Source organism: Mus caroli, unplaced genomic scaffold (assembly GCF_978045245.1).
Source record: "Mus caroli unplaced genomic scaffold, Mus_caroli_1 scaffold_4, whole genome shotgun sequence".
NCBI lineage: Eukaryota > Metazoa > Chordata > Mammalia > Rodentia > Muridae > Mus > Mus caroli.
Window position 1 is genome coordinate 7,729,213 of NW_028227259.1, and position 25,683 is coordinate 7,754,895.

General features: G+C 39.8%; 1 protein-coding gene and 1 non-coding gene across 4 annotated transcripts in view; both read left to right on the forward strand.

Annotated features, from left to right (window-relative positions):
• Positions 1–25,683, forward strand: part of Reln (reelin) — a 444,727-nt gene that overhangs the window by 201,832 nt on the left and 217,212 nt on the right. For all 3 annotated transcript variants that reach the window (XM_021163945.3, XM_085836457.1, XM_085836458.1), the window contains exons 7-8: positions 3,262–3,358; positions 9,263–9,314. In XM_021163945.3, coding sequence (XP_021019604.1) covers positions 3,262–3,358; positions 9,263–9,314 — 149 coding nt within the window. The remainder of the gene's footprint in view (positions 1–3,261; positions 3,359–9,262; positions 9,315–25,683) is intronic.
• On the forward strand, positions 549–608 carry LOC115031171 (U7 small nuclear RNA). The gene has a single exon (XR_003836792.1). It is a non-coding gene; the product is annotated as a U7 small nuclear RNA (small nuclear RNA).

Sequence of the window (25,683 nt, forward strand, 5' to 3'; positions counted from 1 at the left end):
TTTCAACTATACAGAATATAAGGATGCAATATTAATTATATGAGGAGCTTCACAGACCTATGAGCCAGCTTGTCAGAAACATATTACGGAAGGAGATAAAGAGATTTGGGGAGTGGAGATCACAGAACAAGTTCCCACCTAGTCAGGTTTATTGTTAGTGCTTACAAAGGCAAGCAGATTCCTGACTTCAAAGTCAGCCTGAGAGAGAGTGAGTTTAGGTCCAGGCATGGTGAAAATGATAATCTCAGGACATGATCCCACCCAGCTAAGCTTATTGTTTGTGCTTACAAAAGAAGGCAGATCTCTTAATTCATTGGTCATGTCTTTAAAAAAGTGTACTTGATGTCTTTTATTAAGAATCCAGGGGCTAAGGTCATAAAATGCTAATTCATGGGCTAATCAGAAGAGAACCTGGGTAAACAATTGAATTGATATGTAAATAAAAGACTGAGCTTTTGGTCTGCATGAGATGAGCTAGCAGAGAGCAATAACAATTCTTTTTTCGAATTTTTTTCTAGCAAGAGTTCAGCTATCTGAAGAAATTTGGAGAGTGAACACAGCTCTTTTAGAAGTCTAGCAGTTTTTCTGACTATGATTGGAAAGCCCATGAGCTATCCAGAAAACAGAATTTTTTTTCTAGCGTGAAAGAATTCAGTCTCTAGCTGTCTTGAGCAGGAACTGTCTCAAGCAGAGAGCTGTCTCAAGGGAACTACAGAGCCAAGAGCTATCTACAGATGATAGCTATCTACAGATAGTCTAGGGAGCCATCTCAAGCAGACTATAAAGCTAGAAACTTGCATCCCATCATTTGTCTTTTCGCTGCTCCCAAACACCCCTTCCTCAGAAATCCTGTCTAAGCTAAGGCTGGTCCTTGGCTATTATGAGTTTTGAATTTTTTATTAGATTTTTTTAAATTTACATTTCAAATGTTATCCCCTTTCCCGGTTTCCACTCTGAAAACCCCCCTATCCCACCTCCCCCACCCCTGCTCACCAACCCACCCACTCCTGCTTCCCTGTCCTAGTATTCCCCTACATTGGGGCATCAAGCCTTCTCAGGACCAAGGGCCTCTCTTCCCATTGATGTCCAACAAGGTCAACAAGGCCATCCTCTGCTGCATATGCAGTTGGAACCATGGGTCCCTCCATGTGTACTCTTTGGATGGTGGTTTAGTCCCTGGGAGCTCCTCTGTCAAGTTTGATGTTTGATGTTTCTCTCAAGCTATTTCATAATGATAATTTTTAAATAAGCCTCACCTATTACAAATATAAAAGGCCTATTAATTCCTTAGCAATGAAAAATTCCCAATATAGTTTTTTAAAAATTATATATGTGGATATTTTGTCTGGATGTATGTCTGTACACCATGTGTGTTCCAGAAGAGAGCATCAGATCCCCTAGGACTGGAGTTATAGATGATTGTGAGATACTGTGTGGGTAATCTTAATTGCTGAGTCATCTCTTCAGCCCTCCCCCAATACAATTTTTATGTTACTTTTTTATGCTTCTTTTATACTCAGTTTTTAAAAATTAAAAAACAATAGGGGTTAATTCATATTGCATACTCTATATCATGGAGCAGGGAATCAGATATACCCTGTTCTGTAGCAGCCAAAAAGGGTAGAAATTCATGAGAAATTAATAGTTGTAATAATGTTAGTAATAATAATAATAATAAGGTAATAACTCATGTATAGTATATGCCAGACAGTATTGTGAGAGGTTTTCTTAGGACTTCAGACCTTGAGAATAATTCTGCTTATAAAGTTGAAGTATATTTAATTATTTATTCAACCACTATTTATGAATGCTACACATAGTAAATAAAAATGCAAAAATGAATACAAATTTGGTTCTTTGTACTTCCAAAGCTACTGTGTTTCTTCTAACGTCAAGGACATTTTATTACACTCGGATCATTGTAATCAAGAAATGATTCTATCTTCCTGGTAAGATTTATGACAAAATGAACTACATCATAAATCCTTACTGGAAATCCTTATTCTTTTCTGTGGCTCTCTGATTTTGTAGTGCGGGCATGGCTAAACAGACTAGGATAGCTGACATTTGCCCTAGATGGTAAAGTGAGGAAGAGGGTACTTAATCGTCTACCAAGTTTATACTCACTGTGCTTCTGCCTCTCGCCCTCAGGGGCCGTGTGATCTCCCTCCACACTCTGTCTTCCTGTCTGGAAAGGAGTCTCTGTCCCTCCCTGAAAGCATAAACAATAGAGAGTGATAACCTAGCGATCTGCCAAGCAAAGGGCACAGCGCCCTTTCCACAGCGTTTAGCACCTGGAATGTGAAGGTCTTTGAAAATATTCTTTCTGCATCAAATAAAGCTCTCATGTGGTTTGAGGACCAGACAGGGAAAATATAGACCTTTCTTCCCACACGTTAGATGTGTTATGATTGTAGAAGGAAATGTTACAGTGAAGAGCATTATAAATGTTACTGAACATGCTCAAAGTCAAATCCAGAGTATGTATACCTCCAGTTTGTACTCGACAGGCATGAAAAAGTAACCTTTGATCCTGTCTTATGTTGTATTACCCACCTCAGTTTACAATAGTAAAATAAACAGAGGATTCAATTCTGTTCATGGTTACATGGGTCAGTGTCCAAAATTTGCTAGTGTTAGAATCTATGCTTATTTTTTAGTTATATGTCAACTACATCTGGTTCCATTATTTTAACATAGTGAAATGTGAACATGTAAGCTTGCTTGAGAATAGTTACTTAAAATTTTTACACTGATCATAACACAAACTATTTGTGAGACACATTTCCATTATAGAGATGTAGAATTTTAGTTCATTATGTAGGAGAATATTACTTTATTTTTACCCCTTGAAACTGTCCTTGTCCATTGGGCTTCTGCTTCTTCTATATAACTATTGGTACTGCCATATTTTATTATTAAGGCCCGTGGCGGGACTGCTTCTGTACTGTCAGTTTCTAGATAGTGTCTCATTTGATTGTCACTATTGATGTTTGAGACTTGGGCCTGTGTGCTACCCTCATTTTATTCATGAGGAAATTAAAACTGGGAGATTTAAAGAATTTCCCACCACTACACATGACTGAAAGAACTAAAGTTTCCGCTGAAGCCTTTCTGGTTTTGTGCTTTCTGAATCTTGTCAGAATCCAGCGTACCATGACTGTCCTGTGCAGTGGCCATTAGTTGAATGACTGACTATGGGAACAAGAAGCCACCATGTACTGCTTAGTCCGAGACTGAGTGCATTCTGTGTTCCTGCAGGGTTGAATGCAGCAACTGTGAGACGGGAGAGCAGTGTGGCACCATCATGCATGGCAATGCTGTCACCTTCTGTGAGCCGTACGGCCCTCGAGAGCTGGTAAGTGTGTGCTGCTGCAGTCTGTCGTTTGGCTATGGCCCTTACTGCCCTTTTTGTCAACAAGCATTTCTTTTATTCTCTTGTATTCAGATGAAGGTTTGAAATACCATCTGCACCATTTTCATTTGTCTCAAACTTGGACGAGGTCATAAGCTCAGTGATAAAGCGGGCAGCACTGGAGTGTCTGAGAAAACGAGATTCATCACTGTGATTAGATGGATTAAAGTACACATATGATCATGTGTATCATATGTACATAATGCATGTCACATTTGAACAAATTGTGACCTTCTGTGTTTTTATATAAAGCCTCAATCTCACCATCATTATTTTCTCTCCAACTCAAGAGTTTCTTACTACACTGCTTTAAAACTTTGCTTCCTAACAGTAGATGAACCTTGATGGATTTTTTTTTCTATAGAATGTACTTACAACTGAGCTTGTTTTAAATGTAATCTATGCCAAATGACTTCAGAGTAGTAGCTTCCATTTAATTTAGGACATTAGCCATTGCTTGAGAAGGTAAGATCTGGGATTAATACATGCAGTGAGCATTCTTTAAAACCAGTCAGCCGCCGCTAGTGTATGCTGATGGCTTTTGCTGCTTTGACTTGAGCCTCCTTTTTTTAATTATTAGATATTTTATTTATTTACATTTCACATGTTATCCCTTTTCCATGTTTCCCCTCTGCAAACCCCCTATGCCACCCCACCCCCTGCCTGCTTCTGTGAGAGTGCTCCCCCACTCAACCACCCACTCCCACCTCACTGCCCTGGCATCCCCTACACTGGGGCATTGAGCCTTCACAGGGCCAAGGGCCTCTCCTCTCATTGATGTCCCACAACGCCATCCTCTGCTGCATGTGCAGCTGGAGTCATGGGTCCCTGTACTCTTTGGTTGGTGGTTGAGTCCCCGTGGTCTGGTTGAAGACTCCATTCATTTCATGCCCTGAAAAGGATAAGAAGTGTTATTCTGTGAGGTTCTGACTCAGTTGCGCTGCCTCTCGCATCTCCGCACTCCCTAGTGCCAGGCCCTTTGCTGCCCAAGCCTCTGCGGGGCTTGTGTTTTCACCTCTGTGTCACACATTGCCTTTCAAAGTCACTAACTTTAAAAAATATCAAAAGATTAGCTTCCATCGTGAAGAGGTAACCCCTCTATGAGCAATTCAAAGAATTTATTTATCAAAATGTGGAAACCAATTAACTTTGCAGCATGTTCTTACTTTATTATGCTTGAATACCCCTTTTGTGGCAATAGGTATATTTAGCCTATTAGGGATATGTAGTTCAGAACATTGGTGAATTAAGTTTTCAATTGAAACTAGATCACAAACAGAATTAATTAGATGTAAATTAAAATAATAGGTGCTTATAATTCAAGTCTCACAAGGTGTTATAATACCTGCAGACAAATACGACTCTGGTAGTGAAATTCGTTCTGAAAAAAGTTAATTTGCTAGTATGCTTTAAATAATATACCTTGATTGAATTAATTATCTGTAATCCTTAAAATAAAATTAATTTTACCATAGTTAATTGAGCTGAGAATTACTGCCTATTTTAGGAGGTGTTCCATTCAGTAATATTTCTGAAAATATCGGCAATGGGAAATAAAGGTATCTCATGATATAATGCCGGGATTTGTATTTCTGTAAATTCTTATGTTAAGTAAAAACTGAAATATCTATTTTTTTAATCAACATGAATTGTTTCTGTGTCCCAGTGTGTTTCTTCTTAGATTTGATACCCCAGTCGGTTGGTTTTGAGTTGTTATGTGAGATTAATCTTTACTCGCATAGTAGGCTATAATCTCAGCATGAGGAAGAGGGGGCAGAGGGCTGGATACATGCATAGCAAGTTCCTGTCTCAAAATGTCTAAATAAATTAATCTCCTACAATATAATAATGGTATGCAGTTATATATTCCCATCATAAGTATTTCCTGAAAAAATGAATGTGTTTTATAGAGCCAAAGAGATAGGGGCTGTTTGTTTGTTTGTTGTTTGCTTGTTTTGGTTTTTCAAGACAATGTTTTTCTATGTATCCCTGGCTGTCCTGGACTCATTTTGTAAACTAGGCTGGCCTCAATGTCAGAGAGCCGCCTGTCTCTGCGTTCTGAGTGCTGGGATGAAAAGCATGAGCCATCACAACTGGCTGTGACAGATTTTAGCAATAACAGCTATTTAATTTTCTGTAAGTTTTATATTACACTACTCTCCTAGAGGTCAATGCATATATAGTATCCAAGTTGTATCCATATATAACAGTCCAGTCAGATGAAAAGTGAGGGATTCAATTGTCAGTTAATATATTTACTAAAATTCAAAGATTGCCATAGAATTTCAAAACTGAATCCAGGCTGTGCTATTGTATACAAGAACTGCTTAAAGATGCCAGCCCTGAATCATTGCTTGTTAAGCAACAGACCAGCTTGTTTTCCATGATCCAGTTTCTATGGATTACTGAAAGGAAGAACCACAAGCCAAGAGTCTTAGATGTTTAGGGCTTTCTCTTTCGATCTGTAAGTCTGATTCTGCAGGTCTGGATCTGAGAGTTTCCAGGCCTGGGTCAGACTTCTCTCCCCAAGGACCACCCCCAACAATAAAAACACGCATGATGAAGAATCAGGGAAAGCATTTGATCCGATGCCAAGGACACAGGCAAGATGTCTAGTGCTCTGAGGACTGCTGGCAATGGCTCCAGGACCCTGCAGGGGAAGATTATGGCAGGGAGTGTAGCTGATAGTCTTAGTCGGGGTGTCCTCTGGTCATCATGAGCTCAAGTCTGGTGGTGTGGGTCCCACTGGCACCAAGGGAGCTATAATTTCTTCCCGGAGCCATTTTGATCCTGTGATAAGATGTTTGCCTGCAAAACTCTTTGCTCCTGGTATGGAGAAAAGAAAAATTTTAAATAAACAAAAAACAAGCCAAAGGAGTAAAATTGAGTTAGTTGGGACAGCGTAGGACCTCCTTCATGGGGCTGAAAGGAGAGAACAAAAGACAACATAAATGACCTGCTGTTAAGCCTGCGTTCTTCAGATTTAGGCTGATGTATCCTGCCATTACAAAACTGCATTATGGGAGCATCTGTCTCCACCCATCACAAAGTTCTGTTAGTCACATCTGCAGACTTTAGGTCGTGACACTCAGCTTCATGTATTTTGCTAGTGTAAAATGAGGATAAAGAGAAATATATTCTTAGGATTTAGAGTGAGTTGTGCTCCTGTCTTTGAAAAGTATTTGCAGCGCTGTAGAATCCGACACAGGGCCTCACATGCTTGGCCAGCACTCGGGCATCAAGCTGTGTCCCTTCCCTGCTGTTCCTTTGCAAAAAGAATTTTTCTCATAGAGTTGAAGATATGTTTTAGTTCCAGTGGTAAGCTGGACCAAAAGTCTGTTAAATTCAGTGACAATTGGCAAGGATGGGAGGACACAGTAAAGGGTCTCAGTCTATAGTGAGCTATCCAGATTTACGTAAGCTGTCATGGTGTTTGCTACAGTTTGAAACTTAATTGGTTGTTAAAGAACACTGAGGTATGGTGAGAAAAATGACTTCATAATTACTATACTATCTATCAAAAGCCTGCTTGAACTCAGGAGTAATAATTTATAAAACCCAATTCCACCCACACACGTTGATTTTGTATTTTCTTTTTGTGTGTTCATCTGTCCTATTCTTGTTTTGTGCACTCTAGTGCTTTTATATGCACACATATATGTGAGTGCATATCCACATGTGTGTACATGTGTGTGGAGGCCAGAGGTCAATTCTGGCTATCTTCCTCCATTGTTCTCCATTTTATGCTTTGAATGATGGCTTCTCACTGGTCTGGAGTTCACCAGTTCTGTTTAATAAGCTGGCTGGTAAGCTCTAGGGATCTGCTTGTCTCTGCCTGACCCTGTCCTGCTTCGGGTTGCAGATTAGCCCCTTCATGCCCACACTTTTAGATGGGTCTGAACTTGGGTCCTCATGTTTGTATAGCAAACACTTCATTACCCTCGCTCATCTCCAAGGCCCTGATGGTTTTATGAACATGAGTGGGCATAGTAATGAGATGAGCACCAGATGCCTCAGGAGTCCTCAGTGTCCCATCGGAAGGAACAAATGTAGAATCAATGACTAACCAGAGCTACATTTCGGTCACCTCGATTACGCTCGAAACTTAGCAGTGTTCCGTGCAGTAACTTGCTACTCAGTAGCAGAGGTCACAGCTGTGTGACTTGTTTAGACAGGTGACACAGCATCAGTTATTACATCAGCAAGGGACAATGTGTAGGACTCTCTAGGATGCTCTGTATACTAGCAGTAGCAATAACCATAGTGCTTTTAATTTATGTAATATCACTGTTTCAAAGAATGCACTTTCAGAACTGTTTCATGATTCATCTGGGAATCTACTCAGTTACATAAAATCATTCAACTTGTGTGGATTTAAAAGAAATCTCTCTGTTGGTTGTGCATACCTTTAGATATTAATATGAAATTATCCAAGGGGAAATGCATGAGGGCAGAAAGTTAAAATTACTTTAAAAGCTATGGAGGGAAAGCAGATTTCTTTTCAAAGTATTTTAGTGTTCATTTTTCTCTGATGTCTCTGGGGGAAGGAAGAACACAGGAAACAGAGGTCTGGGCATGGTGGGTAGGTACAGACTAAAGACTGCTAGAATTCCCTTTGTCAGTCCACTCCAGTGATTTTTATCTGGCATAAAGTAGGAGCTCATTCTGACGCTGTGGTGAAGGGCTTATGAAATGTCTCTGGACACCTCTGGCAACCCTGGCTGCCTCTCCACTGGATTTTACACTCACGTGTGTAAAGGTGTCGGATCAGAAAGAGGCAGATGTAAGACAGTATGCTCTGCTGCCAGGCCAAGCAAGCACTCACTGAGCACCTGTTTCCAAGAGTGGGATCGTGTGAGGCTTCCAGACCTCAGTAATGGAGCTCAGGAGCCCAGCTAAGTGAGAACTTGACTTTCGTCTCACTAGGGAGGTATGCCTACTCCAAAGCATAAATAACTTTACACACAATTTATCCACGTCATTTCTCCTTCCAAAGTGAAGAATTTATAAGGACACTTCATGGCATGGAGGATTTAACAGAAGTGTAGAGGAGGCTCTTTCTAGACCCTTATTCATAATGTCTCTCCCTCGCCCTCCTCATTCTCCATCCTACCTTTCTTCACGTGCTTCCTCCCGCTTCTTCCTCTTCTCCTCTCTCACTCTCATTTTAAGAAATGTTCATAGGTTCTATATTCAATTATGAAATCGTTATCATGATCGGTTTTAGAATATTTTTATTACTTTCCAAAGATTATGGCATTTAAATTAGCTGTTTTGATTCTATTTTCTTAAAAATAAACCAACTTTCTGATTACATGCATTTGTTTTGTGCGTAGCGGTTAGGGTATGGAGATGCCACAGCACAGACGTAAAGTCGAAGGACTTGTTAGAGTAAATTCTCTCCTTGCCTCAACTTAGGCCTGAGTTTGGACTCAGGTTCGGGTTACCAAGTGTCCTTAACCTGTGTCTTATCAGATCAGTGCCTCTCTATTTGCTTTTACAAATAATCTTTTTCTAGTCATTTACTCTTACCTCGCAATTTTTGTTTGGTTGCCTTTTTATGAGATTCTCTTTGGCTTAGACTGGTAATTAGGCAGAGGGAGGAGATGGCTGTGTAGTTCTGTTAAAAGCCGGCAAGACGACCTAGAGAACTGTCTCTGTGGCACTCTGTGAAGTTCACTGTATAAGCCTAAGTGTCGGGGTCTCACAGTCTGCCTGCCGAAGGGGAGTAAGGAGTGGTGGGGGATGGATGAGCAGCTGAGAAAGTTCAGCTGCTCTGGGCACTCTGCCTCTAAGCTTGTCATTCTCCTGCCTTCCTGGTCTGACTGTGGTATGTCTTCTCTCTAGACCACCACATGCCTGAACACAACGACAGCATCTGTCCTCCAGTTTTCCATTGGTAAGTGTCTGGCAGCAACTGTAGCAGTTTAACCTAGAAGTGTCGCTTTAATCAGAGTGTGCCGCTGTGCCAGGTGCTTTAGAAATGGGAAAGGTTAAGCCTTTGTACCAAATACTCTGAAAAGTGAAATTAAACATTTTAAAATACTATTCTTTGTTCCCACTCCTTACCAGTAGTGATTGGTATTAAAATGCTGTGGGTAATCTGCAACATTTTAAAGACATTTTATTATATCCCATTTATTCATAGTGGGCATGTATGTGCATAAACAAACACGCATGTGGAGGCCAGAGGGTAGCTGATGGGTTTGACTTTCTTTTTACCATGTAACTTCCCTTTCAGGACTGGCAGTGTCACCTCTACCCCTGAGCCGACTTGCCAGTCCTGAAATGTTTTTTATAACTGATTTACATATAGATTTTGAATACATTGAGTTACTCTGTTGCAGCAGAAATGCCCTATAGCTATATTTGCTCAGTTTAAGATAGAAATGTGTTCAATTTCCTAAGCTCTTCTAAGGCTTTGAAAAGCAAAAGTTCTTATCCAAAGGATCCAGTAACTATACCTTTTATTAAAATATTCAATAATAATATGCCTTTTAATAAAATGGTAGCAGTTTTGCTATCCTATTCTTTTTAACTTTTTCATACAGACACACACACACACACACACACACACACACACAAACATATATGTGAATCAATAAACAACTTGTACACATTTCCAAAGAGAATATTCTACAGAAAGAGCCTGTCCTCTAAATGGGATGTAGGTTTGTCTAACTCCTGAGTTTGCTGGCATATGGTAGTCACACCCTGGTCCTCCACCATCTGCACTCTCTGTCTTTGGAGATCAGCCATTGGTAGAAAGGGCATCTTCCTCAGCAGCTCCTGTTGTACAGCACGTGTCAGTGTCTACAGCAGAGCCCTATATCCCTATATGCAGTTGACTCTATCACAGAGGGTTTTCTGGTCATGTGCTTGTTAATCTTGCATCAGCAAGCTTCATTAAAGCTTGTGTAGGTGTGTAACCTTGTGTAGGTGTGTAACCTTGTGTAGGTGAGTAACCTTGTGTAGGGATGGGAGACTGCCCAATTATAGTTTGGATTGTTTCTCCTATTAACAGTATGACCTGCAAAATTTTATGCACAAACAAAAAGTACATATTTACTGAAAGCACTTGCTAGTGAAAATGAGAAAAGAGATTTAAATGCCTTTCTCAGTCTGTCAGCATGGGCTTACTAATCATGTTTTATAATCAGGATGAAACAGAGTTCTTTTTATAATTTTAATTTGACAAGAACAAATTTTTTTTAACTATAGCTTAACAGGAACCTTCATGGATCTTAACCAGAATTAATGTATTCTATTTATTAAACCACTGAAAAAGTCAAAATAAAGAGGAATAATGGTTTCTAGTTTATCTGTATTAGGAGTATCCTTTTGTTAGAAATAAATATTAATTTCAAATATTATATATATTTAGGCAATGAAGGACCCTAGAAGCATCCATAATTCCAGTAGGTTTTCACTCTGTTCAAGGGAGAAGTGATCTGGCATCAATGAAATGATTTTTTATTATAGGAAAGAGAAAAGGATTTTGATGAATAACAAATCTGATGAGCAGTCTCTGTTTCCTTACCTTTTCAGTCAGACCAGTTGCAGTGCCAGTTCAGTAGAACTGCTAAAAAGGGACGAAGCAGGGAGCACTAGCGGGTGGCTAGAGAACGCAAGGGTTAGTATACACCACTCAGAACACAGAGTAGCTCAGGCTGAACTCCGTGGGTTAGACCCAGATTCTGACGCAGCACAAACTTTGATTTTCCTACATGTCTACAGACCAGCTTGTACAACTTAGAGCATGGGTTTGAATCCCGGATTTTACATTAAATAATGGTAAGCATAACAGAATCGAGGAGAAATGGGTCAGGGAGGAAAGAGAGATGAAGACCTGAGTTTATAACCTACAAAGTTCCTCTTTAAAATCTTTCTGGGTGATGATTTTAACATAAAACATGTAACGTAGCACTGACAATGAATCAGTATAGCTAGAGAAATTATAGTTTATTGCTTAGAAACTTAATTGGGAAATTTGTTTACAACATTTAGAGACTAGAAGCTTTCTGGTGTGGAAAGGGTTAAACAAAGTAGGAATCAACCATTACCTACCTGTGTGCAATGTGTGGTAACTATAAAGTTATAGTTGAAAGAATTTCCAGAAATGGATTTATGTATCTCATGATTGTTTGAATGTTGTGAATGTTTGTGAAGTAGAAGGCACTGGTACCCCTCTGTTAACGGGGATAGTATGAGGGGCTCATCTAAGCATGCACATAAATCCTATGTGTGGATTCTTTTCAGACTTTACACATCTGTAGTAATAAAATATTAAAATAGCAATTTCTGTGTAATAAGCATTTCTTCTATACTCAGCAGTTATGTGATGTGAGCCTAACATTTATATTTCTTTATATATCTTGAAATTCTCCAAATCTATACTATTCATGTGCTGATAGTCAGTTTTAGTGCCACGTTTGGGAAGCCGCGTAGTACATTCAATGTCCATTTTATATAATCATTCAGATGATATGTAAGTAATTTCTAAGGAAATTCATCATTATTTATGAGCTCAATGATGAAATATATTCCTAATTAGGAATTTTCATTTTGCCCTTATAAACATTTCCAGGTATGTTACAATATAATTGAAAGGAGCCCCAAGCACCTAAAGGGTCTGTACACAGAAATTACTGACATTACTAAGGTGTGTCTTAAAGTTCCTTCAAATATGTGTAATGTGGATAAATATTACATGCCTACTTAAAACGGTATATGTATATTATGCCCGTGTCTACATGCATATAAATATACTCAAACATTCTTAAATAGATGGCTTTTAACATCAACAGCGTTCTGAAAGCCCAGTTTTACAGGCTGAAATTTTATCATTTTATCCAGAGCTAGGCCATTTTAAAAAGTGTCCTGAGATATTCTAAGAATTTCTCATTTTTCTACTCCTATGTAAAAGGACTTTCCGTTTCGATGCTGAGGCATGAGTGTGCTGCAGTTCTCAGCGAAGTCCTCGGATTCAGCTTGTGGAATTGATGGTTGGTTACAGCCTTGGGGCCTTCTTATGCATTCCCTGTAGATTCCTTAGGGGCCTTAAGCATTCCCTGTAGATTTCCTCTGGGATGAAGAGACATTTGAGCTGGGGTAACCCATTATCTTACAGATTTCTCCAAGCTGTTTTCCTAAACAGAATTTTCCTTCCAAGGGTCTTTGTATCTGTCATTCATTTAACAGACTTACAGGACATTTGCTCTTCATTGTCTTGAGCTAATTTTAGCTATCATACAAGAAAAAGTGAGAGGGTTTTGTAGCAGTCAACTGGGGCAGTAGGAGGCTCTTGATACATTTGCATTAAGGACTCTCCAAGGTCAGGTTGTTACAGCAGTGGGTGGCATTCTATGTTGTTATGGTAGTGCATGTGTGCAGGTCTCAGGGTACCAGGGTCCAGTGCGTCTTATTACTATTATTATTATTATTACTGTTTAATGGCATGGTTTTAACAGAGGGCTACAAGGGGACTTCTTAAACAATAAGAAAATATAATTGTCCAGGTTAGCGTCAACTGTCAACTTGCACAGCCCAAAGATGTCTGAAGGAGTCTCAATTTAGGGATTGCTCAAATAAAATTTGCCTCTATGGCATGTCTGTGGGGCATTTTCTCCATTGTTGATTCATGAGGGAAAGCTCATGGTACTGCAAGCTGTACCATCCTTGATGGACAGAACTGTGATATGTAAGAAAGAGAGCTGAGCAGAAACCAGGAAAGAAGTGTCTCACTGGGCAGCTTTCTCGTCAGTTATGGATTATGACTCAGAAATGGAAGTCATATGAACCCTTTCCTTCCCACATTACTTCTGGCCATGCTGTTTCTCATAACAGAATTCAAACTAAGACCATCTTGAGTTCTTCAAAAACTTTGTTTTTCTAGTTGGGTTAAGACTGGACTTACAGTTTTCTTGAAATACACCTTGCATTGAGCTACTCTATAAGAATATACTGTTCACTTTTACCCAGATCTTTCTTTCTTTCTTTCTTTCTTTTTTTTTTTTGATTTTAACAGATTTTTTTTATTTTAATTAGGTATTTTCTTCATTTACATTTCCAATGCTACCCCAAAAGTTCCCCATACCCTCCCCCCCACTTCCCTAGCCCCCCACACTCATATTTCTTGGCCCTGGCATTCCCCTGTATTGAGGCATATAAAGTTTGCAAGACCAATGGGCCTCTCTTTCCACTGATGGCTGACTAGGCCATCTTCTGATACATATGCAGCTAGAGACACTAGCTCTGGGGGGTACTGGCTAGTTCATATTGGTGTTCCACCTATAGGGTTGCAGACCCCTTTAGCTCCTTGGGTACTTTCTCTAGCTCCTCCATTGGGGGCCCTGTGATCCATCCAATAGCTGACTGTGAGCATCCACTTCTGTGTTTGCTAGGCCCCAGCATAGCCTCACAAGAGACAGCTATATCAGGGTCCTTTCAGCAAAATCTTGGTAGTGTATGCAATGGTATCAGCGTTTGGAGGCTGATTATGGGATGGATCCCTGGGTATGGCAGTCTCTAGATGGTCCATCCTTTCGTCTAAGCCCCAAACTTTGTCTCTGTAACTCCTTCCATGGGTGTTTTGTTCCCAATTCTAAGAAGGGGCAAAGTGTCCACACTTTGGTCTTCATTCTTCTTGAGTTTCATGTGTTTTGCAAATTGTATCTTGTACCTTGGGTATTCTAAGGTCAAATCTAAGTGGATCAAGGAACTCCACATAAAACCAGAGACAGTGAAACTTATAGAGGAGAAAGTGGGGAAAAGCCTCGAAGATATGGGCACAGGGGAAAAATTCCTGAATAGAACAGCAATGGCTTGTGCTGTAAGATCAAGAATCGACAAATGGGACCTCATAAAATTTCAAAGCTTCTGTAAGGCAAAAGACACTATCAATAAGACAAAAAGGCCACCAACAGATTGGGAAAGGATCTTTACCTATCCTAAATCAGATAGGGGACTAATATCCAATATATATAAAGAACTCAAGAAGGTGGACTCCAGAAAATCAAATAACCCCATTAAAAATGGGGCTCAGAGCTAAACAAAGAATTCTCACCTGAGGAATACCGAATGGCTGAGAAGCACCTGAAAAAATGTTCAGCATCTTTAATCATCAGGGAAATGCAAATCAAAACAAATCTCACACCAGTCAGAATCAAAAATTCAGGTGACAGCAGATGCTGGCGAGGATGTGGAGAAAGAGGAACCCTCCTCCATTGTTGGTGGGATTGCAAGCTTGTACAACCACTCTGGAAATCAGTCTGGCGGTTCCTCAGAAAATTGGACATGGTACTACCGGAGGATCCCACAATACCTCTCCTGGGCATATATCCAGAAGATGTTCCAACTGATAAGAAGGACACATGCTCCACTATGTTCATAGCATCCTTATTTGTAATAGCCAGAAGCTGGAAAGAACCCAGGTGCCCCTCAACAGAGGAATGGATACAGAAAATGTGGCACATTTACACAATGGAGTACTATTCAGCTATTAAAAAGAATGAATTTATGAAATTCCTAGGCAAATGGATGGACCTGGAGGGCATCATCCTGAGTGAAGCAACCCAGTCACAAAAGAACTCACATGATATGTACTCACTGATAAGTGGATATTAGCCCAAAACTTAGAATACCCAAGATATAAGATACAATTTGCTAAACGCATGAAACCTAGCCCTTTCTTTAGATGAATGGAAATCACTCACCAAATGAAGATTGAAGGTAACATAGTGTTGGCTGTGGAGGTGGTGGCTCAGTGGGTAAACCCTTTGTGATTTGGTCCTTACACCAGAGCTCTCATTTAAAAAGCAGAACAGGCAGCCACTTACAATCCCAGCACTCATAAGGCAGAGATAAGAGATCCCCATGGTTAGCTGGCTAGGCCACCTAAACCAGCAGGACCTGGCATACTCTGCATTCTGGAAGAGATCGTGCCTCCATAAATACAGTGGAAAGCAAGCAAAGAGGACACCAGCATGAACTTCAGTCCTCCATGTGCACATTCACCTACATGTGCATACACACACACACACACACACACACACAAAGCAGACAAACAGAAACAGATGGTATAACTTGAGTAGATCTGACGTAGTATTGTGTCGTTCTTAGCTCCAAAGCCAGGGATACACAAATAGAGATTTCCTGCCAGAGTCCAGTGGCATCAAGATATGTGTTAAGCTGGTGTGATGCAGACTTTCACCACAAAAGTGGTTTTCAGATAGTCGATCTGAGGATGTCAATGAATGGAGAAGACGTAGAAGAAAACTAGGAATTGCCAATAAAAATTGGATCTAGTGGGTTAGGGTTAGGGTTAGGAGTAGGCAGAAATATACTCATGTGCTCAACAGGATGGAGTTATTGAACTCATTTAGAATCTATGGTTTGTTGGAAATTCATTAAATTACTTACCTTTTTAAATGTGGCTTTATTGATGATAAATGTCTGGGGCTCTTGTTTTTGTGTTTTGTATTGGGTGGTTGTGTGTCTGGAGGCTATTGTGTTTTATATTGGGGAGTTGTATATATGTGCTGTTGTATTGGGAGATTGTGAGTGTGTGAGTGTGTTTTATGTTAGAGGGATGTGAGCCTGTGTTTGTGTTGCTTTTGGTTTGATTTAATAATGTCGAAACATGGGGAACATCATTAGATCATAAATGCTTTATATTTAGATATTAGTATGTGGAAGAACTCGGGCCTGAGCTGCTTTCTGTACAACACATACCAAAGTACCTTTGACATAAACAAGAGCTGCCTACTTTCTATGGCCATACTCTGAAAACTAGCAACCAGAACAATCCAACGTTTGAGATGCTCGTAGCTCAACAGAAAGTTATGAAAAAAGAAGAGAAATGTGGCTTCATATTTCTATTAAATAAAGAAATAAAATGCCACGTGTGTGAGAGATTACAGTTTGTATGGCACAGGGAAGGTGTTCATTTCCCCCCTGAGCCCAATTCATAAACATCTTAATTACGCAGAACCTGATTCAGTAGATAAATTTCCTCAGCTCTTTTAGAGCAGGTAATTGGGAGGGAGGGGGAACTGAGTCTCGGGTACCTCTGTGTGAATTACTGCTCCTTTCCTGCACGAACTTACGGAAATCATGTACTGCGTCTTAAATTAGAGTCTGTGCTCTGCCGGCTCTGCTCTCCTTGTGAAGTAAGACCTTGGAGAGGTGATTACCGAAGAGGAAAACCTTGTCTGGAACATGGTGATCTGTGTCCCACCAATAAAATCTCTGGGAAGCTGAGCTCAAAACAAATTAAATAAAAGTTGGAATTTGGGGAATGTTTAATAGCAGAATTAATTTAATGCTTATGCTTTCTGAAGTTGAAGTTCAATACACGTTTTTATTATAAAATTCTCAGGTATAATATACATTAAAAATAATTTTATGACTTGATTTTCATACCTCTAAGGACAAATGTTAACACATATAAATCTAAATATGTACATATAGAATACTTCTGTAGTACCTTAATTTAATAAATAACTGTGTGGAGCTGATTTTAGCCCTGGAAAGCCTGTTCTTTCATCACAAGTGGCCTGTGCTTTTGTATGGCAGATATAGCTTAAAAGATGGGTTTAAATTAAATAAATATAGTTCATTTAAAAATATATTTATATATTTGAATCCTTTTCACACCAAAGAATTAAGTGCTATTTTAAAGAGAATGTTTTTATCACTTTAAATACTACAGTAAAATTACACTAAGCATAAGTTTCTGGGAATTTTTTTAGATTAAATTTTAATTCCTAGAACCAGTAACTAAATAAAAGATGAACGTCATCTAAATGCAAGTAAAGATTATGTCTTTTCTCCTGAAGCATTCACTTTGTCATTCATCTGATGGTCCTTAAATAATAGACATCAGCAGTTCATTCCTAACCACGCCCTGCTAGTGTTTACCAGGGGTTTCCTCATAGAGTGGGAGATTGGTCATCAGTACTGACAGTGTCTCGCCAGCACCCTTTGCTGCTTAGATGATCACCAGGGCCTGGCAGTGTCCGTCTCTCTGTGTAAATGGGAACTAGATGCCTGGGAACTAGATTGAGCTTAACTCATAGCTGAGGAATGTGACTGAGTGGTGCGTCCATCATACTCAGGATCACACCCATTCTGCTGGCTGTGGCAGTGGAATAGGATGAGGGAAATGAAGGGCCAGTTCACTTCCTAATGGGAACCAGCGATCTCCGATCCCCTGGTGATTAACCAAGGGACTTGATTGACAACCCTTCTATCACAGAGAAACTCTTTGGGAAGTTTTCTATAATGGTGTACTGTACCCGTAATCACTTGGGAAAAACAAAATTTATCATGTGCCCCAGACTTTTTTTTTAATTATCAGATCAAATATATGTATCAGAAGATTAAATGCTACCCCTTAAATGATTACCAAATACTCTAGGCAAGAGGAGTTTCTTTGTGAAAACAAAGCAAGTTGGATGGTACACAGCAATGATGTTTACATGACTCAGGGCAGAAGAAACTAAAAATGCATCCTATCAGAGCGTCCAAGAGAGAGGGCAGTCCAGGGAGGGAGACTGACAGAAGCAAGAGTGGCACCAGAGCTTAGTGCCAGCACCATCCTGAAAAGGCTTTTACCTTGCAGGCCATTCTGAGAGCTGAGACCAAGATCACAGCCAAAAAAAAAAAAAAAAAAAAAAAAAAAAAAGGCTGATAATTCAAGGAAAGGTGCATATCTGATCCCCCCAGAGTAAAGATTGGTACTTTGGGGGCAGGCACATGAGCACTGAGGCATTGATTATATTGGTCCAGGGAAAGGAGGAAATTTGCAAACCTGATGTATTTTGCATTTCTTGTCCATGAGTTTCCTTATCACGGTCTCTGGCAAAATCTCTCTTCTGTGACCATTGAGGGAAATTGGGAAAAAGTTGATACTTGGAAAGGCTTGGGGGAGGTCACAGCATTTGTGACATATACAAATTTCAAAAGAATCAATGTGCCTCTTCCTATGAGAGGTGGGGTTGTTACAGTGAAGAAAATAGGGATAGGGCTGAAAGAGAGACAGGCACCAAAGGGGAGAACAGCTGTTCATTTCCTACCCTGTGGTCACTGTCCATCTGCTGTAAGCTGGCAGAGGTCCCCTAACGAGGGTCTAACCAGGAAGGGGAATGAGATATGAATAGGTCAGACACCATCACATTTCTGTGCAGTATGCACAGATCCTGCTCCCTGACAGACTCAACCCCAAGCAGAAGTCATTGCTCCATGGTATCTTCATTTTAAGACTAAACAGATACCAGACAGAAACTTAACCACTTGCTCTTAAAATATGGTTGAGTAAATTCTTAAAATTAATCTTCCCATGTATAATAGTTCTTTTTATAATATTACGTTTCCTCAATTATAAATTATACTGCAAACTATAAACATACCAAGCTTTCTCCCAGCAGTATGTTTAGTGAGCACAATAGCAATGCAGACATTAAATCCTATGTTCTCATGCTTAAATAATTATTCATTGATAGTACAATGCTGACCAAATATTGTGGACACATTCATTTCTCTAAATAAACAGTTTCTATTAATAAAATAATTATCAAAGCTATTAACTTTGGTTGTCCTCTTTTATCAAAATTGAATTCATTTGTTCTTAACAGGTCCAAGAATTATTCCAGGACTTTCCTTTGTACAGAACGGAACCGTTCTTAATTAAAGTGATTATCTGTGGCATCCTTTCAGCTATGATTCCCATTTATGGCATTTGGAACCTAGAAGCCCCAGGACATTTCCTGCCTGGGCTGCCACAAAACATTAGCGGATGGAGTAAGCATTCTTCCCTGCCCGTGAATCAAAGCCCTGCCTCTTTGGCCTCAGCCCCTGAACTTAAGCAGGGCATAAGCTGTGAGTTTTTCATGCAGGCACAGCACGGAGAGATCAAGCCTGCCTTTCATGAAATACAGGAGCAGCCCTGCATTCAAGTATGTGTGACGCCATTGAACATGCAGCTAAGAGCATGCCGACTGGGGGATAGACAGAGCCCGGACTCAGCCAAGGATCATCTCCTCTGCATCCATTCCTTACCACTTATTCTAACTCATGATCTGAGATCTGGTAAAATAACATACTTAAGGCAAACCATCTTTCCTGGTAGATTTCCTCTTGTCTTGAACACTACATTTGCTCCATGGCATTCGGTGATTAGCTGATAGGCAGTAAGACAACAAGAATAATAAAAACAACCTGCTTTGAGCTGTATTAGAAAATAAGCTAAAGTTCTATTGGAGAAAAGCTATTTACAATCTATCCAATTTATAAATTATATAAGTTTGTATCAGTATGTAGCAAAATAAAAACAGAAAACTGCTACAATAGTGTAGGTTCCTTAGAGTAGGAAAGGAACAAAAAAACAACATAAAAACTAAGTAGTCCGAATCTGACCTGAAGAGAGCAAGATTTAATGTTTAAACTTTGGGTCACAGTTTAGTTACAGCTTGCAGGCCAATACTTCTGGAGCTGACATAGTCCAATATTGCTCTCATGGCAAGAGTAGGTCACTTTGTTAACAAGTAAACAAGGGATCCTAGACTGTTTCTTGCAGTTTCCATAAAGATAGAAATAAAATTTTGAAGTGTAAGATAATCGTTTTCTGTGCTATTATTGTTAAAAAATGTGATGGGCAACGATGAATAAATCTGCACAGCTAACTCCAGTGAAATAGTTAAGCAGACGTTCACTATAATAAAAAAAAAATTGGTTGTGTAGATAATGGCAGTCTTGACTGAGGAGAGGTTATTTTAAAGAAAAAAAAAATCACAAAATAGCAAATAAGCTCTTGCTATTTTCTTTGATGCCTTGGGACCACTGTGCTGGTATTTCCCCTCCCCCCAGTTAATCATAAAAAATTACTCATAGCTAAAAAATTATTAAAGCACTAAATATAATTACCAGTGTAGCTATTATTGCAGTAGGTTCATGTTGCCCATCACATTTCCCATTGTGAGTTTAGAGTGAGGCACATCTATTTCTTGATTGCTGCAGCTTACAGTAGCAGGTGAACTCCTGGGAGGGGCACAGGCTAGCCTTTTAAAAGCTTTCCTCAAAGTCACCTGTTCATCTCTTTCCTTCCAATCTCCAGTTAATGGTCCTGTCCTCCATTTACCCATCTTGAAAGATGAAGGGGCATGTTGATCCTGCTACGATTTGCTTCAATCATAGCAGGGAACCCTAAGCAGCCAGATTGCACGCACTCCATAACTTTTTGATGTTTTTATATCAAATGCTGTCATTTACATGCAGCGTGTGCAGCCTGCTCATCCCAGAGGCTGAGGTTTGAGTGATGGCAGCTGTGGCACTTGTGCCGTCGGAGTCCTCCATGGCCCCTGTGCAGACAGTCCTAGAGCCCGCAGTATTTATGGCCCCACTATGTTATCCAGAGGCATGATTTCTGCCACTGTTCTTCCCCATCTATCAATTCTGAGAGATGGGTCCTCTCCTCCTTCTGTGGCTCAGTGCTGCATTTTAAAAGGCAGATTGTTTTTAAGGCAGAACTTTGGCGGTCGGAGGCTGCTCTCTGCAACCACTACCAATCCCCAAGAGAGCAATACCTCCTTCTACTGTGTTGTGCTCTGATTTACTTTAGAAAGTTCTGAGATTAGTGGGAAAGGGCATAAACATGTTAAAAAAAAAAAGAAAATAAAAGAAACTACCCAGGCCTTGAGACATGAAATGCCAATTGATTTATCCTGTTACTATAAAGGGGGAAAAAATAGAGGGAGCTGCCAGAGATACAAACACACAGTCCCCAATCTACAGTTTCATAATATATATATATATATATATAAAGAAACTAAGAAGAAAAGCATAAGCCAGGTTTGTTTTTTAATATCTGTGGTTTCAAAGCTGGCATGACCTGAATTCATTTGCTAGCAAGACTTGACTGGAATGTTTTAAAGCTACTTATAGCCTTTATATCTCTACTATTTAAGTGAATATGCACACAGTTCACTGCAGCAATATTAATGTATTTGATTAGAAGGCATTGCAACAACTTTGGGGTGTGGCATATTATATAGTATATATGCCAATATTTCCTTTCTGAAATCTGCAAATTTAATAAACAAACTATATGAAGTATATTATCCTCTAAGCCTCTTGGAATTAAGAGCCGAAGGAAGGAGCAACTTGTCAGTGTTCATTAGACATTACTAATATCTCTGGTTTTGAATGGCCTTGATGTAATGTCAGGAGCTATAAAGTCGCTTAGTTTATGTCACCTAGCAAAACTGATAGGAAGAAATGAACATTTCTTGTGAATTTTGACAAGTTCCTGGCTCCAGGAGATAGTTTCCTCCAGGTGTGTACAGGATGCTTACGGAGCGGCTGCAGAGTGAGCTGCTCGCTCTGATGGGCTGGGTTTGACTCCCACTTACAATTGCTGTTTTTTCATGTGATAGTGTGTAACAGCTCTGTAGAGGCCCCAGTCGGTCAGTGTGGCATAGAAGCACTCCAGGGAGCAGGTCCTGGGACCTGCTGGTCCTCTTTTGCATCCATTGACTATCTGAAGCTCAAAAGATCTTATTCAGATTCAACTCCCAAGCTGAGTTGTTTGTTTGTTGTTGTTGTTGTTCGAGACAGGGTTTCTCTGTATAGCCCTGGCTGTCCTGGAACTTATTTAAAAGTAATTCTTTTAATCCCAACCTAATGGTAACGTGACCCATTTCCTTATTGGAGTATTTTGATTCAGTAATAGAAGAATTTTAGAAATTCTAAGTGCTTTCTCATTCATCAAAACATTTTTACATACCTATTTATTTTAAATTGGCAGATGAAATTACATGCGTTTACCATGGACAGCATGCTGCTTTGAAGTATCTATACAGCCAGGAATAGTGGTGCGCACCTTTAATCCCAGCACTCAGGAGGCAGTGGCAGGCAGATCTCAGTGAGTTTGAGGCCAGCGTGGTCTACAGAGTTAATTCCAGGACAATCAGAGCTACATAGTGAGACCTTGTCTCAAAAACAAACAAACAAACTACCTAAAATAAGCATCTACAGTGTAGATTTATACATCCCAGAATAGCTGGACCTAGCCGTACACCTCCCCACTGTCTATTGATAAAATAATTTCTCACTGGGCTGCACCATGCTCAGGAAAGGAGGAACAAAGCTGGTGGTGTGAGTTTCTGTCCTCTAGTACTAGGGCTTTGAACATACATGAAACTCAGAAATAAACCTGCTGTGTTTGTTCTCAGCAAGAGGATGGCCAGGGTCTGTGGGTACATCTTGTTCATAATTTGGAAGGGCATGGTAAGAGTTTCTCTAAGGAAAAAAAAAGTAAAACCACAGAATTAAACTAAGGTACAATTCTGTTTATTCATTTAGGATGAAAAATTACAAGCAGTGTCAGATTTTTAGAAACTTATCATTCTGCAAATGTTACAGAATCAAGGTATAAGCCTCTTTGGTAATTAGTTTGGGCCCTAGAATATTGATCCTTGTGCACTAGCTACATGATTTTAAGATATTTCATTTTGTAATGTTTTCAATCAAGAGCACAGAGGTAATTCTGCCTCTAGATTTTGATGCTTAATATTTTACCATCCATACTCCTTATTAATAATGTCATTTTAGATTTTGGGGATTGATTATTAAACAGAAAAAATGTCTCATTTAGACTTCAAGGTACTTTTAACTTTCTCTGTGCAGTGACTAATATTAAACTAGTATTTGAATTGACGTCATTCATTAGCCAATGTGTCATCGTTGCCTTTGAGTCATGGTGCTGTGTGCGTTAGCACAGTGGGCTGTAGGAACTTCTAGAAACCCTTTTCATACTGGGAATAACTCTACTTTAAAATAGAGAAAACTGTATGTCAGAGCAACCCATAGTAAATGAATCTTCAAATCAGTTTTTTCTTATCAAAATTCCCAGTGCTGTCATCACCCCTGGCTGGCGTGAGAGGCATCTTGAGAGGGTCGTAAGAATGGAGACAGCAGAAATTTTAAAATACTATCATGTAACACATTGCTAGAGCTCCCAACAGGGCCTTGGAAGGGGCCAATACACGTACGTTAGCTCAGTGTTAAAAGTATTCGGTCCATAGTAAATAATGTTAGTCTCAAGCACTGTGTTTATATACGTTGCAGTAAGTCATCCTGACAAACTGATGGCCTTTGTAACTGTCTCCTGCCAGTGGCCCCTGCTTTTCCTTTCAAGTTCCCATGGCATCTTTAACATGTACTCTTTCCATTGTTTTTGCCTTTATCATAATCATTGACAAGGACCATGGAGATGGCTATACACTGTTGTATTTTGTGTTCTGATTCCTAATCAAGAACACAAATCAATGTATAAATTAATGTAGGTTTGAAGGCCAAGGATCTTCTTTTATATTCAGAATGTCCTATAGCATGAGACTTTACAGCGCATATATGTTGACACACAAATTTTGATATTCATGTAAATAGGAGAGAATTATGGGGAGAGGGGATGTTCACACCAAATGAACTCTCTACCCACCATTGAGTAAGTGAAGGAAAATATGCCCCTGGAAACTCCTTGTAAAGCAAGCTTTACCAAAAAAAAAAAAAAAAAGGTGCCTGTTTTTATTATTGCCTAAATGTTTTGCCATTGCACTGTAATATCTTAGAACTGGGCATAATAAATGAGCCACAAGTTATCCAGGAAAGCATTTTGTCAGATGTCTTAGTGAGGATCTCCACTGCTGTGAAGAGACACTATGAACATGACAACTTTTATAAAGGAAATCATTTAATTGGCACTGGCTTACAGTTCAGAGGTTTACTCCATTATTGTCATGGTGGAAAGCATGGTGGCTTGCAGGCAGACCTAGTGACAGAGGAGTTGAGAGTTCTACATCTTGATCTGCAGACAGCAGAACAAAATTGCATGTCTCACTGGTTTTAGCTTGAACATAGAAGACCTCAAATCCTGCCCCTGCAGTGATATACTTCCTCCGACAAGGCCACACCCCCAATAGTGCCACTCCCTATAGGCCAAGCATTCAAACACCTGAATCTGTGCAGGCCAGACCTGTGCAGCGCACCCGATGAGGAAGGATGGTTGTTATGTCGACTGTCTTAGTGATAAAGGTTACCCACACCAGAAATGCAGGAGTCCTTGCTGTGTCTTTACTTTCCCAGTTGTTGATTTGTGTCACCAAAGAGCAGTGTTAAAGCAAGAACAAAGGTGTAGCATTGTCATTGTCTCAGTGCAAGCTTAGAAGACAGTGCAAGTTTCAGACTCCATGCTGGTGGACAGAGGCTGTCCTGAAGAAAGAGGAGCTACAATCGTGACAACACCATGATGCTGCTAGTACATTTCCAAGAGTTAAGTCTGGAGAACGTTTATTTCATTTGATAAATGTTCAGTCAGCTCTTCAGTGAGAGCTGGGGGACAGGATCTGAGAAATGAAATCTCTGCTGTGGTAGAGCGAAAGCTCTGGAGGGAGGAGCACGTGGCCAAATGAGTGACTGTGGACCTAACAGTGCAGTAGGAAGTTAAATCCAGAGTCCCAGAGTGGTGGAGGAGAATCTCACTGACAGTAGCCAGGTAAAGGCAGGGATCTGAGAGTGTGACCATTCATAGGGGTTCAAAGTGTGTGAGTGAGCCCTACAGAACGAGTGGACAGTGTCAGAGCCATACAGACGAAGCTCTGGCTGTCACAGAACCTCTGGAAACGGGATAATAAGCAATGCTTTTTCTCATAGGGGAGAAGGGCTGGTCTGAGATCTGCTTTATCAGAATGACAGCTAAAGTCAGGAGAAATAAGACTGAATAAGAGTGTAGAATTCTGGGTTCCCACACAGCCCTGGCATAAGTGCTTACTTTTATAGTGTGTTGACTCATTAATTAAATGATTATCTTGGTGGCTTGGCTGCCATTAACAAAGGCAGAAAGGCAGAACGTTACCAGTCTATTTCTTCCAAATTATAATAGGAACACTACTATTTACATAGGACCAGGGATCAATTTTATAATTAATTAAACCCATAATTAATTTTAGTTACAACTTTTAACTGAGATTCAGACCAAGTTTGCTATAAATTTTGGGGGGGTTGGAATGATAAGGGCTGGGGCATGGCTTGGTAGTAAGTCACCATTAGAATTCATTAATTAGGATACATGTGCAGTTAACTTGAAATCTGACATTTAATTTTAATGCCAATACCATACCAGGGTAACTAACATCTTTTTAAAGATTATATTTCAATTTTGATGATATAATTAAATCATTTTTCCCTTCTCTTTCCTACTTCTGAACACTCAC